The sequence below is a fragment of the Tribolium castaneum genome, chromosome 1 (genome assembly GCF_031307605.1).
Source record: "Tribolium castaneum strain GA2 chromosome 1, icTriCast1.1, whole genome shotgun sequence".
Classification (NCBI taxonomy): domain Eukaryota; kingdom Metazoa; phylum Arthropoda; class Insecta; order Coleoptera; family Tenebrionidae; genus Tribolium; species Tribolium castaneum.
In genome coordinates this window covers 33,721,117-33,738,655 of record NC_087394.1, presented here as the reverse complement: position 1 = coordinate 33,738,655, position 17,539 = coordinate 33,721,117, and the positions used below count along the sequence as shown (strand labels likewise).

At 32.3% G+C, this 17,539-nt stretch overlaps 1 protein-coding gene and 1 long non-coding RNA gene across 8 annotated transcripts in view; one reads left to right on the top strand and one right to left on the bottom strand.

The window, feature by feature from the left end:
• Positions 1 to 274: 274 nt before the first annotated feature.
• On the top strand, positions 275 to 1,594 carry LOC135266598 (uncharacterized). The gene is made up of 3 exons (XR_010334741.1): positions 275 to 537; positions 583 to 1,199; positions 1,250 to 1,594. It is a non-coding gene; the product is annotated as an uncharacterized LOC135266598 (long non-coding RNA).
• A 5,201-nt stretch (positions 1,595 to 6,795) lies between these two features.
• Positions 6,796 to 17,539, bottom strand: part of trio — an 89,686-nt gene continuing 78,942 nt past the window's right edge. For 5 of the 7 annotated variants that reach the window (XM_015977599.2, XM_008192559.3, XM_015977597.2 and 2 more), the window contains 5 exons: positions 14,785 to 15,112; positions 10,217 to 11,289; positions 7,888 to 8,026; positions 7,238 to 7,636; positions 6,796 to 7,189 (listed from right to left, as the gene is read on the bottom strand). In XM_015977599.2, coding sequence (XP_015833085.1) covers positions 7,058 to 7,189; positions 7,238 to 7,636; positions 7,888 to 8,026; positions 10,217 to 11,289; positions 14,785 to 15,112 — 2,071 coding nt within the window. In that variant the 3' untranslated portion in view covers positions 6,796 to 7,057. Of the gene's footprint in view, positions 7,190 to 7,237; positions 7,637 to 7,887; positions 8,027 to 10,216; positions 11,290 to 14,449; positions 14,624 to 14,784; positions 15,113 to 17,539 lie in introns of those variants that run through there. The other 2 variants (XR_010333179.1, XM_015977600.2) reach the window with 2 other exon arrangements.

Sequence of the window (17,539 nt, the reverse complement as noted above, 5' to 3'; positions counted from 1 at the left end):
AAAATAATTAAGTGAAATTCTAAACAAAAAAAAAAGAATTTTGAAAAGACGCAGAGTCATGAATACAGTCTACAAAACAATTGTGATTAAAAATCTAAAAAAATAATAATATAAAAAAAATAATTTGAAGGGGAATCCGGGTTTTATGTCTTGAAACGGCTTTAGAAAAGAAGAAAAGTGTAGAAACAATGCTAAAGAATAAACTGAAAAAAAAACTCTATGAGGAAATTTGACGAAATTTCTGTAAGATGGTGCTGCAAAAAGTAAAGCAAAATCAGATTCTGTAGTATAATACGATGAAGGTGTTGTTTGTTCCCGATTTGCTCCACAAGTGGATAAAATCCCACACTTTTCTGAAGTTGCCATAGCGGAAGGATTAATAACAGTTGTAATGCGAAGTAGTGTCATAATTATTTCCGTCAACCATTTACGTCCTAGCCTTTATACCCGTGTTAAAAAGCTCCGACATGCACATATGCTTGCATTTATTTATGAATTATTGCAATTCGGACGAAAATGACGAGGTATCTGTCCGTGGTAGGTATTACATAAAGAATTCATTGTGTGCACACTTTTTTGTAGCATGACCTTGTTCGCGGAAGTTAGTTTTGTCAATAAGACGATAAACCGAACAAAAAGAATTTTCGTGCCAGGACTGGACTGGGCTTCGTGTTATGCAACAAAATTTCGGGAAAAGTACAGCGGAAGTCGACGTAATTTCATATCATTTTTACAAATGCTGTCATTTGGTGCTTTGTTTGATTTTTAAGTGCATGCTCACATTGATAACCGAAACTGCACCGTAATCGTTTCTAATTATTTATTTCACAAATAAAAATTAAACATTCGGGAGCTATTTTAAGCACGGACCGAACATCTGATAATACACAATGATTGGTACTTGTTTTTTACGGTAAATTAACTATTTATCCAGTGGGGTATTTAGTCCAGACATCAATAAATTCAATATTTAAAGATTTTTTATAAATTTGGAGCTGATCAAGGATAAGGATAATAACTTTTTTTCTAGTTAATTTGAAGCACTGTTTAATTTAGTTGTGATTGGTTAAGGGTGGCTCCCCTATACACCACCATGGCATGATAAATGGAAGCCAATGGTTCGATGGGTCCCTCACCAGGTAGAAAAATATCTTCGGCCATTATTAAAGGGAATCCCTGAAATTAAACCCAACCTCCTGGTATTTCTATTTCTCATCCATTTCTAATCAAAATTGAAAAATGTTAATAGAGCGTTTGAGTCTTCAAGTCTTCAATTTTCTGAGGAGAAATTATACGTCTATGCGTATGAGGGGACAATCTTTTCTGTGCATAAATGGAAGCTACATAATGGTGTCTGTTTATTAGATAACAGATGGCAAAGCGGCGAAGCAAGTGAACATTTACCAAAGCCACTTCTAATTACCCTTTTTTTCATAAATGTACATACAAGTACCACGATATTCAATGTAATTACAAGTTAATTGCACCCATTATGCAATAGATACATTGGCAAGTTGTTGGGTTTTCACTCGAGCGAATTGTCCAAATTATGACCAATAAAAACTGGGTTTACGTTAAAAAATGTGTAGTAAATCGTCAATTTAATTAAAAAGAGAACAATTCTTTGTTTTATTTTTCTGAACTAAGGTAGAACTTATAGAGGCAACGAATTTTTAGTTTGATTTTTTCTTCTAGTTTTGCCCCACATAAGATTTTTTTAAGTAAAAACCAACACAAGTTATAGGACTTCATACAAAGCTTTCACTTTAAAACATAATTTTTGACACTGAGCAAATATATTTTTAAGCAAAAACAGGTTGGTTAGTATTAGTCGCTAGCTACTTTTTTTGTATTAAATTATCACCCCCTACTTTTCAGAAGAAAAATGGTTGGATAATTTGTTACGGAATTAGAGGTAGTTTTATTTTTAAAATTTTAAGTGTCTTTGATTCCAAGCCCATTTAATTTAAACAAAAAATACATTGAATACGTGGATGTTAGTTTAATCTACAAGTACAGTGGGTGAAAAATAAAATGTGTCTCCTCGTAGTAAAGACCGCAACCCAGAATACAGTGCTTTAATTTTAAGCTTAGAATAATCCACCACTGAAAGTGAATCCGTCTCTGCTAATATTCCAAGCTTGAAATTGAAACACAATCTGTTTGTGGCTTTCCGATAAACACATTATCTTTTTAACTCACTGTACTACAATTTACAAGTATACAAGTACAGTATAATTTTTTTAACTTACGATAGTCCAAATTTAGCTGAAATGCGTTTACATAAATTTTGTCACAATTTATTGCGATTTATAAAAGTTTGGGTAAAAGTTTTAGGTCAGATATTTATTTAAATAAAAATAAAACAATTATTTTAATAAAGTAGAAAAAAGTTTTTTCATGATTTCCTCCAATTTTCTTTTTTGTTAACATAATTTTTTTAATTGTATTTGTCCTAAAAATACTGAGGCGTCGTTTGTGGGTAAAACAATCAAGCAGTGAATAATAAAAAATTTAAGGTGAACTTTCCATTTTTATGGCGTGAGAGTTAACTGGGAAAGTAGTGGCAGTGGCCATGTTTCACAAATATTTGAGAAACCAACCCATTAAATAAACAATGCGGCAATTGAATTAAGTAGCCCAATAGTTTAGATAAAAAAAAAAACGAACAATACAGCCGATAAAAATAAATCTCCGTCCTTGTGTGAGTGAGTATAGTGAGCATCTTTCATTTCTTTGTCACCAAAACAAGAGAAAAATGCTCCGAGTGTTGATGGAAGAAGTTGATCTCAGTGTGCTGTGTGTGCGGTCAAATATTCACTAGCAGTACTGAGTTTATATAATTCAGGGTGTCACTGTGTCACGTCAGTACAACGGGTTGCCTGGCAACAGGCGCGCTTAGCCCGGCCTATTTTCGGGCTGGATCGATCGACCCAGCGTTCTTCTGTTGGGGTTAAAACCAGGCCCGGACTCCCTTTCAACCGGCGGGGAATGCGTGACCTTGAGCACATTCGATCACTGAAAAACAGACCATCGGACGCTCGCTTTGTTGCAACAAAGAGCCCCCAACACCCTGTATTAAACACAGGGTGTTTCACACAACTTTACGAAGCTTGCATTAAAAGGGCACATGATAATTATTTCATTTTTGGAAATCCATTACTTTACTTTTTTCAGAAATAATCTATCTTAGTCACCAATTAACTAAAAACTTTGCAATTTTTTGGAATTTGTAATCAAGTTCGTGTCGGAATATGCTTTGTTGGTTGCATTTTACAGGTGCAGGGTTCGTGAAATTACGTGAAACACCCGGTATATGGGGGTGTTTGGTTATTTTTGGATAAAATCATGAATCGAAATAACAGGGTCATAACTTTTTCCCAGAATGTGTGTCGTCGTTATAGCTGATTTATTGCAAACGAGGCGTAAAAGTTCTCGAATTTGAAATTAGAATACTCGTACCACTTTCTTTTGTTAGTCGGCTGCTAAAGAATTTGATTCATTCACGAAATAAGTACGTTTCGTAAGAATTATGACTTGGACTTGCACGGAAATGTTTATCAACCACCTACTTATTACCGCGGTGAATTATTACAATTTATCGCATTATGTATTCTTATTCATAAAATGTTATTGTTGGCGGTTTTATTGCTTTTTAACTAAATGTCATGTATTTAAATCGAAGGGCGCCTAGATTAGTAAAAATATGGTGGGTACAGTAAAACCTCTTTAATCAGAACTAAATATTACAAGGGGTTGTTTCCGGAATTACCATTATTTTTTTAATAAAAGTTTAAAGTAAATAATATTTATTTATGTTTTAAACTCCCGAAGCCTTTTAAAGATTCGGGTTAACGTATGAACGGGTTACAGAGGTTTTACTGTACTTTTTTCTTGTAAGTAACTAATAAGAAACATTGTTATAAGCTTTTTTTAGTTATAAATTATAGACATTTTTTTTGACTTATTATCGTAACAAATACTTTACAGAATTTTATAAATTTTTTTGTAATGTTAAGAAGGTTTTAGACTTCTTTTGTTGTTTTCGGTGTGGACTTTCGATGGGTTTTTGTAAATTAAATAAATTTGCTTCTACTTTGTAGAAAGTTTACGACAGAATTCTTTCTTACAGAATATTAAAAATTACAAACTTAAGACTTCCAAGTTCCGAATAATCCTCAGAGTAATTTTTAATTTATTTATAATGTTTTTATTAACAAAATATTTATATAGGGTGGTGCAAAAGTCTAGGACTATACTCGTGAGCCTCAATTAATACGAATCCGACGATTTTGAATCACCCTGTATATAAATAAACCCCGGGAACTTAGCCAAGGTTAAATTGCAAAGATACAATTGCAAAAAATTTATTGCTTTCGCTTTTACAAAAATATTCATCGAGGAACTCTATAAAAATCGAGATAAAAATTAATATTAGATTAGAATTGCCTTTGACGCGGTGTATTTCTAGCACTGGGTTCCTTTGATTGCATCTGCTTTTGAATCTCCCGTTCGTATTTTCTGTTTGTGTATTAAGATCTTATAACAATAGTATACTGCTTTAAATTTTAACTTTAATTACACAATCAACTCAAATTTTTGGATCTAATTAAAAAATTAAAAAGTATAATGTCATAATCAGATGTCTTAAATCCCTGCTTCCCCCAGAACTTAACTCACATCTGAAACTGTTACGAGAGTAATCAATAATTAATAGCTAATAAATTATCAGTTCGCAGCATTTACAATTTTTCGGATAATTAAATTAATCAATAATAAACGAAAAATAAAAATTCTCAAAAAAGGTGCATTACTTTTCAATGATCTTGACTTATTTTCAGCAACCAAATTGAATATCGTGTACCACCGATGGAATTTATTATGTTGTTTGTATCTTATTTCTAGTTGTGTGATTTATGAATGCACTAAAACGATTTGATATAAAAGGGTAAAGTTATTTCGAAAGTAGTATCTATTAGGTAAATTAATGCTTGTGGCATGCTGTGGCGTCCTGAAACCGGAAAACTTTATTTGGCCGTCTTACTGGAAACTTTGCGCGAAACGATTTGGAAAATTCAGAAGAAATAAATCACAAGAAACCGTAAATAATCTAGTGTTAAACAGAAGTTAATTGTTATTTTAAAACAGACACGGTAGGGGTTTTTGGTGAGAAACCAAGGACAAAATTTAAAAAGGTATTACCGTATGCATTACGTAAACACCTGTGTATCTAATAACGTAATAGCCATTGTTGTGTGCGATGTGGGTGTCTTTCATTTTACGAGTCGAGTTATTGTAAAATGACAGTCAATCATTTTTATTTAACGATATAAATAATTTGCATTAAGAATGCATTTTGCCAATACTTTTACAAACTATAAAAATCCACTTTATCAAGGATACTTTTGCTTGTTAAAGTCCATGTAATGCTATACTGATTTAATTCTGAAATGCTATTTATTAGCGGTAACTGATCATTATTTCTGTAGCCTCTACACCAAGAGCGTGGGAAAAGTGTAGGGTGTAATAAACAGTTCACGAAAGAACTTTGAGATGGAAGCAGGATGCAGTTTTTTACATTTTTGAGTTCAGTCTTTGACCGAATTTGTCATCATTATCACAGAACGCTCTGTAATAAAATAATTGTTACATCATGACGTTTTATGACTGGAGAGCACTTGTACTTGTTAATTTTTCCTGAGCTAATGATGCTTTGATGAAGGTGTCATCAAGTGGTAGCGACAATCGACAAATAATAATTAAAACTAGATTTACAATGTATTTTTTTGACATTGATTGTGTATTTTTTCTTTTAAATGTCGCTTATAAAATTGTCCAAGGACGCTGTGAAACAGGAGTGAATAATTATTGTTTACTACTAGCGTAGAGCTAGAAATTAAGTCATATCATTTATAAATGACTAATCTTAATGAATTTTCACTTAACTGTGTACGTCTGTTTCAAAGTTGATTTCAAAGTAGAAAAAAAATTGAACGTAGTATTAATTGTGTTTAAATCTTTTTTTAATATACAGGGTTAGTCAGCCAAAAACTTTTTTACTGTATCTTATTAATTGATTATTAAATTCTTTATGTTCTTCTCTATACACGTGAATTTTTTTAGAATTCTTCTACGGTTCCTTATAATTAGAATTATTTATAAATTAGGAGCCGCTTTATAGAAACCTCTATTAAAAATTAGTTTAATTAGTAATTAATTAATTCTTCGGGTCCAATTGAATTGAATGTAAAACAATTAAAATTTTGTCTTGGAAAATGTGAGCTAAATAAAGTCAAGTATTTTATTATTTGGGGGCTGTTGACTAATTTTTTAAGGTATCTTTAGGACATTTCTGTGTCCTACTTTTCGAGTTAAATTAAAACAGCAGATTCACCTTGTAGTTGGTCTCCCGGAATTAAAAAAAAATCTTCAACTATGTTCGCAGCGTTTTGAGAAATATGTGGCTGTTTTTTTTCATTTTTTGCACGTATTTGTAAATTTTTGACAACTAATTGGCGGATTCAAATAACTCACAGATAAGATGTCTTGAGCTCGGCTTACTTACACTGCACTTGTATCTGTAAGCGTAGTTTTGTTAAGCGTTATTTATAAGCCGAACCGGTGCAGTTAGGCCTTAAGAATTTAAAGCTCTGTCCGTCTGTAATTTTTTTAATGTTATTATCATTGTTTTTAAAAATTACGACAGGCTAGGAAGAACTGTTTAGGAAGAAGCTTCATATGTTAAAAAATCAATTAGAGAAAGGTAGTGGATTTTGGGAACAAAAGTCTTGTAACTGCAAAAACAGCATAGTCTCTTTATTTACAAATCTGCAATACTTATAATAGCAGTAACAATATATGGGTTAAAGTATCGTAATTATTTACAACTTGCGTCAATAATTTAACAATCACACTTGAAAATGATGTAAACGAGAAAAGTAAAAATGAAAACGTAACGTTTAAAAGAAGTGTCGCGAGTAATTAATAGCAACTAAAACACTAATAAAACAATTATATCACATTCCGTAACGGTCCATGTCACGCTAAAACCGTGCCTTTAAGTCTTGCACACGTTTTGTTCATTATTAAAGTAAGCTGGACTAGTGGGTGTCGTAGGTAAATTCATGGGATGTCTACGAAGCATAAATGTTTTCAGTTTACTTGAGGGAATAACCACGGTTTTCTGGTCCTGAAACGAAAAATTTAACATTTTGCAACTTTCGGTTCACACACAAACCGTCGTCATCCAGGTGGATTTAAGACACTCTTCCATATTTATCCGCTGTGACGGGACCAACACCAGGAGGTTATTCACGAGGCTTTTGGCCTCGGGTGAAATTTCCGCAAAGTAATCATCGGGAAAACAGAAGTCGCATTTGAGGATGTTCGCAGTTGTCTCTTCCATTGAGTCATCCAGAAAAGGGGAAACTCCGCTGAGTAGGACATAGAGGAAAACGCCAGCGGCCCAACAGTCTGTGTGTTTTCCAACTGGCTGACCTAAGACAAGTTCGGGAGAGGCGAACTCGAGGCAAGCCGGTGGCAAAATGACGCTCTTCGAAGTGTTTACCGAGTCACCGAAATCCACCAGTTTCAAGAGCGGCGAAGAGCCCGACAAGTCCACCATCACGTTCTCAGGCTAAAAGTTAAAAGGAAAAAAACGCTAACAAATATTCAACATTAAGAAAACTGCAACGATTAACTCTTCTCGAGCGCGGAAAGTGTATAAATTTATTCCGAGCACTAAAGCGTTTGAAAAAATTTCATTTGTCATCTATAGACCCTAAATTGAACATTTGTGCAAGCTCGGGGAACTAGCTTTCCCGTGAGTGCTTACACCGGAACGTGACTTGAAGCAGAAAACACTTCCAGACTAATAAATACAAATACCTTAATATCCAAGTGTGAGATATCTTTCTGATGGAGCCACAATAGAGCGGACATTAACTGCCGACTGTAGGTTTTTACTGTTGCCTCCGTGTACTCTTCCTTCTCACAAAGATAGGTAAATAGTAACGGCCCTCTGACTCTAGCAAATACAAAAATACATTTTATAAAAGACTGCCTACTCGTTTACGCTGTGATTTTTTTTTATTTCTGACGACTATTTTTAGAAAAAAATGGTGTACTTTATGTTTGTGGGAATTGAAAGAGACAAGTAACAATGAATTCTGTTTTTTCCTCAAAAATAGATTTTTAACTTAAAAAATGTTCCAAACGAGAGCTGTAGAGCATAGTGATCATTTCCAATTTGTAACTTATCCTTTCTAATTTTTAGAAAATCGCCCCTGAAAATTGGAAATGTTTTAACTTGGTTGTGTTTGAATGTTCCTATTAGCACTTTCCTCAAGGAAAATATCTTCTATTAAGCCAAATCCAAATTTGGAATTTATTTGTTTCTGTCAGTTTTATTACCCTTTTGAATTTTTTTTTCAATCTCGTATTTGCAGTTAAAAGTGTACTCTTTTTTTCTGACGAAAATTATAACATATAATTAGTATTTTTGAATAATAGCAGACCAAAGGATGGGAATGTAAGAATTTACTAAAGAGTTTTCAAAACGTGAAACCACCTACATTTTTTCTAAAGTGATGTCCCAAATAAATGATCAAAAACTATTTTGTTAATAATGTTTTTATTATTTTTTATTAAAAAAAATATGTTTTAACTCTTTACGAACAAAAGGATGGAACGGTTCTGAAAGAGCATCTAAACAATTGTTTATTATTCGTATTTTATTAAATATATATGTACAAAATTAATAGAATTAGAAAGCAAAACTTGTTTTTTTATAAGTGAAAAACACCCAATATTGTTTTGCTTAGTTTTTGAAATAAATAGATTAGCTTGACAAAAACACACTCTTTTTAAAAATGTATGTATTATAACAAAAGTAAGAATGTTAAAAAATAAAAAATGATTCATTAAAAATAATATATGAAATGTAGTGAGTTGCAGTCGAGAGATTATTAAAAGTTGAATAACTTAAAATGTTTAAATAGAATTTTTTTTATCTATTATGCTTTAAAATTGTCCTTTCCAATGGAAAACATTTAGGTATCTCTTACTCTGAATACAAAAATTAATTTCAAATTATAAGCAATTGTACTGTTTCAGTAGTCAGAAGTAAAGTTTCTACAAATTTATTTATGCTTAGGTCATTATAAAACTTTATCTTTTAAATAATCTCTAAGTTAATCATCTTTTTACAAACTTTTTCATTTCGGTACGTCCTTAAAATTGCAATCAATGCTCTAAAAAACTACCAGAGTGCTTTAACTTTAAACTATAATTTAGTGGTGAAAATTTTATTTATTTACAACATACTGCATGGTTAAAAATAATTTCAGAATGTACAGATAGATGGTTAATATCTATGAGTTTTGTACATAAATTTTAAAAATGTTTTATTCAAAAATCTTATTAAATTGTTGGGACACCGTGTATACAAAGTGAGTCTACTATATCTCAAAAACCACTAATAATTAATTATACTTAAACCAGCACTAAATAGTTAATTTTTTTTCTACGCATATAATTTTTTCAAAAATTTTTTAAATTCATAATTAATTAATAAATCGAAACCAAAGCCAATAATGGTGTTTAAGGGCTGATATTTGTGAAGAGTACTTAAAAAAAGTTGCTAGTCCTAGAATTACGTTTATTTGAAGATATTATTTTCATTTAATCTACATTATTTTGAAGAAAAGGAAATTTTCTTTGACAAATTTTTGCACATGACAGTGGTTGGTTTAGAATAACATAAGAAATACTTAATAAGTTTTGTATTAAGTATTAAGGACTTTTAAGTAATTTTAATTGTAAGAAACTGTAGAAAAATTCTGAAAAAATTGTCATACAAGTTAAAAAAACAATTCACACGGTATTTAATAGCAAACGCTGAACTTTTAAGACATCGTGAAAATATACTTATATCAGACTAACGTTGTATATGAACAAGTTTGTTAAATAATTATAGGCATATTGTTGTACAGATAAACAGATATTTTTTAAATAGTTCTTGAAAAACGTGACGATACGAAAAAGTAGGATCGATAAAAAGAAACGGACTTCAAATTTGGAAAGACAAAATACCAATAAAAACAATCGAAAACAGTCCATTTTCAATGAAAACTAAAACGAGTTTTGCACTTAAAAATAAAATAAAAAAGTACACTCACTAAGAAGGATTATGATTATAATCAAAGAAAAAACTTACAGTTCTAACACAATTGTATCAATTCCGGGCTGTGGCGCGTTATCAAACAACGCCATTGCCCGAATAACGTTAACATGCTGCATTCCTGCAAGCAGTCCGTATTCAGCCTGGGTGACATGATGCGATTGCCTCCGTCTGGTGACCTGCTTGAGGGCGACCTCCAGGTTCGTCCCCCTGTCCTTGGCTCTCCGCACAATGGAGAATCGCCCCCTGCTAATCTCCTCCAACTCCAAATACCTGTTCTTGAACTGCTCCTGCTGCCATTTGAGATTATCAGCGACCGGCAACGTAATGGCAACACTGGGCAGACTAACTAATTTATTTTGCACGGCAATTATCCGGAAACTGTACGTTTCGCCAGGAATCAAATTTTCCACCGTGTACCTCTGGGAATTGATTACACGGTTATTATTCGGGGAGAGCCATTCGCCAGTGCCCAACTGGCAATACTCGATCCAGAATTGGTGATAAAACTCGCTCTCCCACTCCAGCAGCACGCTGGAGCAGGACAGGACCTGGATCTGGGGCTCCTGCAGGGCTGGATAGGGGTCCGTGACGGTCAAAAGCGCCGAGCTTTGACATATTCCACCTTCGTTTGAAATTGTGACCGAATACGTCCCTGAGTCTGATAACTTCACGTTGTCTATGATCAGCATGGCGACGCCTTCGTCCTCTTCACCCAGCATGAAGCGTCCGTTTCGTAGCACGCACATGTTGGGCTCGAGCTTCTTCCAGCTGATCTTGGGGCTTCGGCCGCAGTTTTTCACGCGGCATTTCAGCACGATCTTGGCGCCGCTTTGCACGGTGACGTCCCGGAGCGAGTCCCGGAATTCCGGGGGCGCGAGTTCGGGGATGATGGCGGGTTTTTTGAAGCGGAAGGGCCAAGGTTTGCGGTTGTAGTTGGATAGGGCGTGGGCTGGGAGCCACAGCTCCTCAGAGTGGGTCTGAGTGTGGACCAAGTAGCCTTGGCTTGTGTCGTAGCGGATTATGGTAACGACCTCGCCGAGGGATAAGTCGGGCCATTCGGTTATTAGGCGGGCTTGGGTGCCGGGGGCCATGACGTGAGTGTCGCACTGGAAAAGCATTTTCCCAACTTATATAACTCATGGGTACGAAAGTTTTGCATCACTTGTCGAACGTTTCAATCATTTTTTTTCTTCTAGAGCAATTTTAAACAATGAAAATTGTATTCTGATGAAAAATTTGGTAATAGTACTCTCTAGCATCAGTACAAATTAAGAACGCCACCGCATGCTGTTAAAAAGATGGATATTGCCCTTTTTTCAGCCGAAATGATGAGCCCCTAAAGTTTTTTTTTTAATTTCTAAGAGCTCTGGAAGAACAGAAACGAGAGTACAAGCAGGCTTGTTTAAAGGGGTGCTTCCTCACTTAAAATCTGGTGATGCAAAACTTTTTTATTTAAATGAATATTTGTTAGATTTTCTACAAACTCCGTGCACAAAAGCATTACTGTAATGTTTGATGTGTAATATGTAGCGAGTGATTTGTTGTCCTTTTCAGTTTATAGTGATTTGAATGTTCCTACTCCCTTCCAAAAATATTTTTTTTGCAAAAACAAATTTTGCGTTACAATACATTTACATACATTCTAATTAAAAAAAAATCAAAATCCGAACATTAGTCATGACAAAAATACAGATTGCAGAGTCTAAAGTACTTACTGAATGATGGAAATTTTTTTTATATAATATTCCTACTTGTATACGTATTCGTAACATTTATATTTTGTGTTAGATTTAATTTATAAGTAAATATTTCTTTTTTTTTCGTAAAAATCTGTGCAAGTCAAATTAAAATTTAATTATTTTGCTATGTGTGAAAGTGGAGTATTTTATTTAAATTTTCCAATGGATTAAAAGTTCTTCGGTAAATTTAGTGTTATTGGAACCTACGTAAACATTCAACCATGAATAAGACAGTTAATTGAAACGGTTGGAAGGTGAAAAACTTTTTCACATTCACAGTTTATTAGTATGGTTTTCTTTAAAATTTAACTATAGTATTAATTTTCTACAAAAAAATACAGAAATGTTTAAACCCTAATGAAGGATATTTATCAACAAATTTTAATGATAATAATGATATACGTTGAGTTTTTATTCTAACAATTTTTTTTGTTTTTTTTCAAGCATTTCTCAATTTAGTTATTCTAACAAACCATTAATTACTAATTATTGTTATACGATATTTTCGGAGAAGGTAAGCAGTTGTAGTTAATTCTCTCCGCTTCACTTTTATGAATTTGATTATGATAGCAGTAAAGTGCGAAAAATCTACAAAATTATAAATTTATTTACCTACCTGCCACCAAAAACCATTTTTGTAGATTCGTTGAAATTGTAAAGTGAAAGGAAAATTTCCTAATTTTCCCCGATTTTTTCGGATTTTATCAGAGGGATAACCGCACAGGAAATCGGTGTAAAAAATTGAGGAAATAGGGGAAATCACCATAAAAAGGAAATCTGGCATATGTTTGGATTGTGGGTTTTCTCCCAAGTCTCATTAATTTTTAGAAATTTTATGTTTAAATTTTGAGAGTTAATTAAAGTAAAATATCCAGTTTCATTTTAATAATAATAATAAAAATAATAATACAATTTATTTCCAACAGACTTAAGACAGTCTAAAGTGGACAAGTAACGATACAATATACCAAAAAAGAACAAATTCGAGACAATTAAATTGTACAAAACATTATAAATTACGAAGAAAAATATTCTAGAAGCTGATGTGATAAGTTTGTCCTAAAAGAAATACTTTTATGAGAAAATAAAAAAAAACTTATGAACAAACGACTGTGATTAAAAAATTGTGATGATTTCCTAAAAATTTAATAAAAATCGTTCCACATTTTACCAGTTTATTAGAGTTTTAATGTATGACAACTTGTAAAACGAGTAAATCATTATTCACAACAGCATTTTCAACTCACTTGTAAGTTTTTTTTAGGTAACAATAGGTAAAGTTTTAAGAAATAATGTTAAAACACTTTTGTAAAAACACATCTTTATATTAAGTTCTTATTAAACGGAGTCTAGTTATAGAGGATCCTCTATAAAGATGTCGTGAACGTTCTTATTTTGTAAGAGTTACAAATAACTAAACACAAAAAACCTTGTACCTAATTTGTCAAAAAAATGGTTCAAAAATAACATTACGTAATTAAAATAAAAAATTGTGTTTACAGTGTTTACCACTCTCCAGGTTTATCAATTTTCAGAGAAAATTGCTTCAACTGTTATTTACCTATGATTTATTCGTAAATTCTGACTAGAAAATTTACGCAAGTCTCCAGGTTTAGAAGCCGTTATCTTTTCATTGCTTGATAAGAACAAAGATTCCATAGTAATGTTAAAATTTTTTTAAACCTAATTTCGTTTGCTAAAACTTTCATACGGTTGTATCCGTTGCAGGAATCAAAAACTTCGTTACTGCTTCGTCATTATTTGATGAGGTGAAATTCTTTTTAACGACTGATGCAACCTTGAATCTTTGATGAGTTATGAATTAATGAGAGTTGAATTTTGTGCGTTCAATAACTTACCTCACCCTAACCCAATTCCGCTCAAATACAAGATAGGGGAGAGTAAACTAGGTCAACTTTTTGATCTGGTATGTCAATAGTCAAGTATTTGCGTAAAATTATAAAAAATTGGGCCCCACAGTAAGTGGACAGTTATAAATAAAACCCGGCAGCAAAATCACTGCTTTATAAAATTAGATGCTAGTGTTTATTTTGATAAAAAGCCTCAAACAGTCCCCACTATTTTTAAACTAATAGGTGTAGCACAAAATTAGAAAATATTTTTAGCGAAATATCGTCACACATCGCCGATTTGGGTTAATAATTCAAGTCCAAGCAAAAAGTCAATGAATAGCAAATTTCCCCCTACGTTAAGTCATAAAAATAGCACCGGCACATGTGTGGGACATCGCACGTTAAATCTGCTTTCATCGTAATTGCATGGGCGATCAACCAAGTGCCTCTATTTTGCAAATCCAAGGCTTACGACGGGAAAAAGGACGAATTCATTTATTTGAATGGAGCAGGAAGAGGAGCGGATTTGAATCAATAACTGTAACTTACCTCCACTTTTCATAATTTAATTACACAATGATTTGTAAGTTATTTTTCAAACTTGCAAGCGTTAGTAACATTGTGTGAGTGGACCAAACAAAACGAATGCAAATGTGCATGAAGAAAACAATGAACGGGTTTAAAATGATTTATTGCACTAGCTTGCAAACATGCTCTCACCATATTTAAGTCGGAATCCAAAGTTTCCATAATAAGACTAATACAACTGTCGATAAATAACTAAAAACTAAGTGGTATCACAGCCTTCATCTATGGTTAGTTATTGGTCAAGCTCTCAGTTATGATACCTAGAGACAAGAGAAAGAAAATAAGGACATGCACCAGCTGCCAGCCTAATCTACATCCTCAAAGGCGAAAGGACGACTGCAGTCATCGATTTCGCTCAATTTCCAAGTTTGCCAAATTCGAAAATTTCATGCAAATTTTACAAGTTCGCAAATGTATTTACCGTGGGTTGGTTAGCCTCAGACCATCTCCTCTGCATATCGTTCTTGTCACTGTCTTTCTGTATCTCTAAGGTGGTCGGGTCGCTTTTATGCTTCGACCGCAACGTGTTTCTAAATCCTTCAAAAAAATTCACTCTCGTCTTTGAGTGGTTCGGGACTTTACTGTCGCTTGCGTCACTAAGGTCGCTCTCAGAGGGTATGCCAATGGTATTGGCTTTGTGAATGTAATGGATGTTTTTTCGGTGTTTACTGGAATCTGGCGTTATTGGAATGGAAACGGTTTTCCGAAGAGGGCTAGGATCCCATAGTGTGGACGCGTCAGACACGGAACTGTGAGGGGGCACGAAAATAAAGCAACTTAGTAAATCATAACAAAACAAAATCAAAAGCAAACTAAGCAAAACTAGAACTACGGGTTAAAGCTGGACAATAGGCATAGGAGTGATCACTGGTGGAATCATGACGCTCGAGATAATACTGTAAAAAATAATTACAAACATAGGGGTTTGGATGTGCTTTTTATCATCAACTGTTTAGATTATCTGAAGAAATAATACTTACGTTTCCGATTTAATAACAACAAATTCTTTCTTTGTTACATCTCACAATTAATTCAATTTATTGTTTTCAGCCACTATTTAAAAAAGTTAAAAAAATTCTATTAATAGAATTTGCATTTGCTGTTTTTATATCAATAATGAATTTTGTCTGTTGATATGAATTGTTTTTTTTCAGGGGTATTGATTTTTCTATAACTTCTTGTAATAAAAATTAATTCATCAATACTTAGTCGCTGATTTTTTTTAAATTATTTCAACGACATTCTTAAACAAATGATGCTTGAATGTTGTTTTAAGCATGAATTAAATAAAAAATGTCGTTAACATAAAAAAACGCAAAAAAAGTTCGTTGTGTAATTGTAATTCGCGATTAATTTGACCTTCTCCCAGCAACTGGTACTTAATTCACATTTGTTTAATTAGTAGCTAATTCATTTAGTTGCCATTTACTTTGAAAAAAAATCAGAAGCTTAGAGAAAGAGATAAAGTGTTTAATAGAAAAAACTAATTTCTGTATTATTATTAGTTATTGAGATACAGAAAAATATGCTTCTAGTAGACTCACCTTGTATATTGTAAAGATAATTACGGAAAATCAATGAAAATCAAGTAGTGGAAGTTGTATTTCAAAAATTATTATTGACAGTACCTTAACATTATTTTAGGAATTGTATGCCAATTTTTTTTAATTCTTCCCCAGATTTTTTTTAAGAAAATTGGTCAAAATATTAAAAAGGGCTGGCTTCAAATTCAGAATATTTAGAGATGTAATTAATGCTGCTATTGTAAAATTTCCGAAACTCTTAGCTAATTTTAGAATCTTTCTTTGATTTAACAATAAGAAAATTTTGTATTCATTGATTATTGAGCTCCATAAAAATGTATTTTAAATGGAAATTATTTTCTAGCCATTTCAGTAGATCCTTCAATACCAAAATATTAGAAGTTAAACAGTTTTCAAAATAAAATCACTCAAAAAATGAATAGAATAATCACAAACAGACTAAGTTCATTTCAAATAGCATTAATTCATAGAAGAGTTAACAATCATAAAAACCTTTTTTTTTTCAAACAGTATGAGCGTTTGTTGTGACATTAAAACTTAAAACTAGGGATTTTTCTTTCAAAATTTGTAATTATGACCACCTTTTTCAGTTGTATTTCAGGTCACAACAATTCAGATTAGTAATACGTATTTCAGAAGAAAATTTTATTTTAGTAAATATTCTGAAAAGATTTTATTGTGATCACATCAGAAATTTTAGGTAATTAGTGTTTTATTTACTTTACGCACGTGTTTAAAGATTTCAGTTACACAAACATTTCTTTTACTTTTTTTACAAAAATCGTCAAAATCTTAAAATTACTTTTAATTTATTTGGCTGTTTGTGGTCAATTCACACCTAAAAGTAATAAAAAAACAATTTCCCAGCTGTTTGAAAAATGTTATCAAGCTTATTTTACGACTGCAATAAAAATAAAACAATTCGTGAGCGACTGAAGTGTGTTTAAAATGTTACGAATATTTTCGATGGGCTGGTGTTTTAATGAAAAAAAAAAAAAAAAAAAAAAAAGAAAAAAATTACGATCTGCAATTGCTAAATATTTAATATCAAAATATTAAGTGCACTTTTCTATGAAAGTTGACATGGTGCGACTATTATTACCTATCTATGTATTTTTAATCTATTATTGTTAACTCTAACAATTCTGGACTAACAATAGAAGTATAAAACTAGAATACGTAAAGTTCTTGCTAATGCATTCATCAAACATTATTTGAGCTAGTGTAACAAAATCTGCCATTGTTACTTTCTTTCTCACAACCTTTAAATCAAAGAGTTTTTTTTAATGTACGTAATGTTCATGCCACAATCTGTTATAACTTATAACAATAAATATAAAAAAAGTAATAGGCAAATTTCAACCTACAACATTATCAAGTTTGCAGATCATAGAAAAAAGCTCGTCCAATTTGTTATTATTAAATAGAAAATTTATCACCAGTATGTCATTTTGCCGTAATATTTGTAATACAAATGGGATCTGATTTGTTAAACGTTTATTAAGTCTTAAACAGTTGACGTTTATTTTATGAATTCTCTACACACAACCCCTTCGCTGTTAGTTCGAATTATTCAGGTTTCTAGATGACTATAATTTTGCAAACACTCGAGCGTTATGATTTCTCTGATGA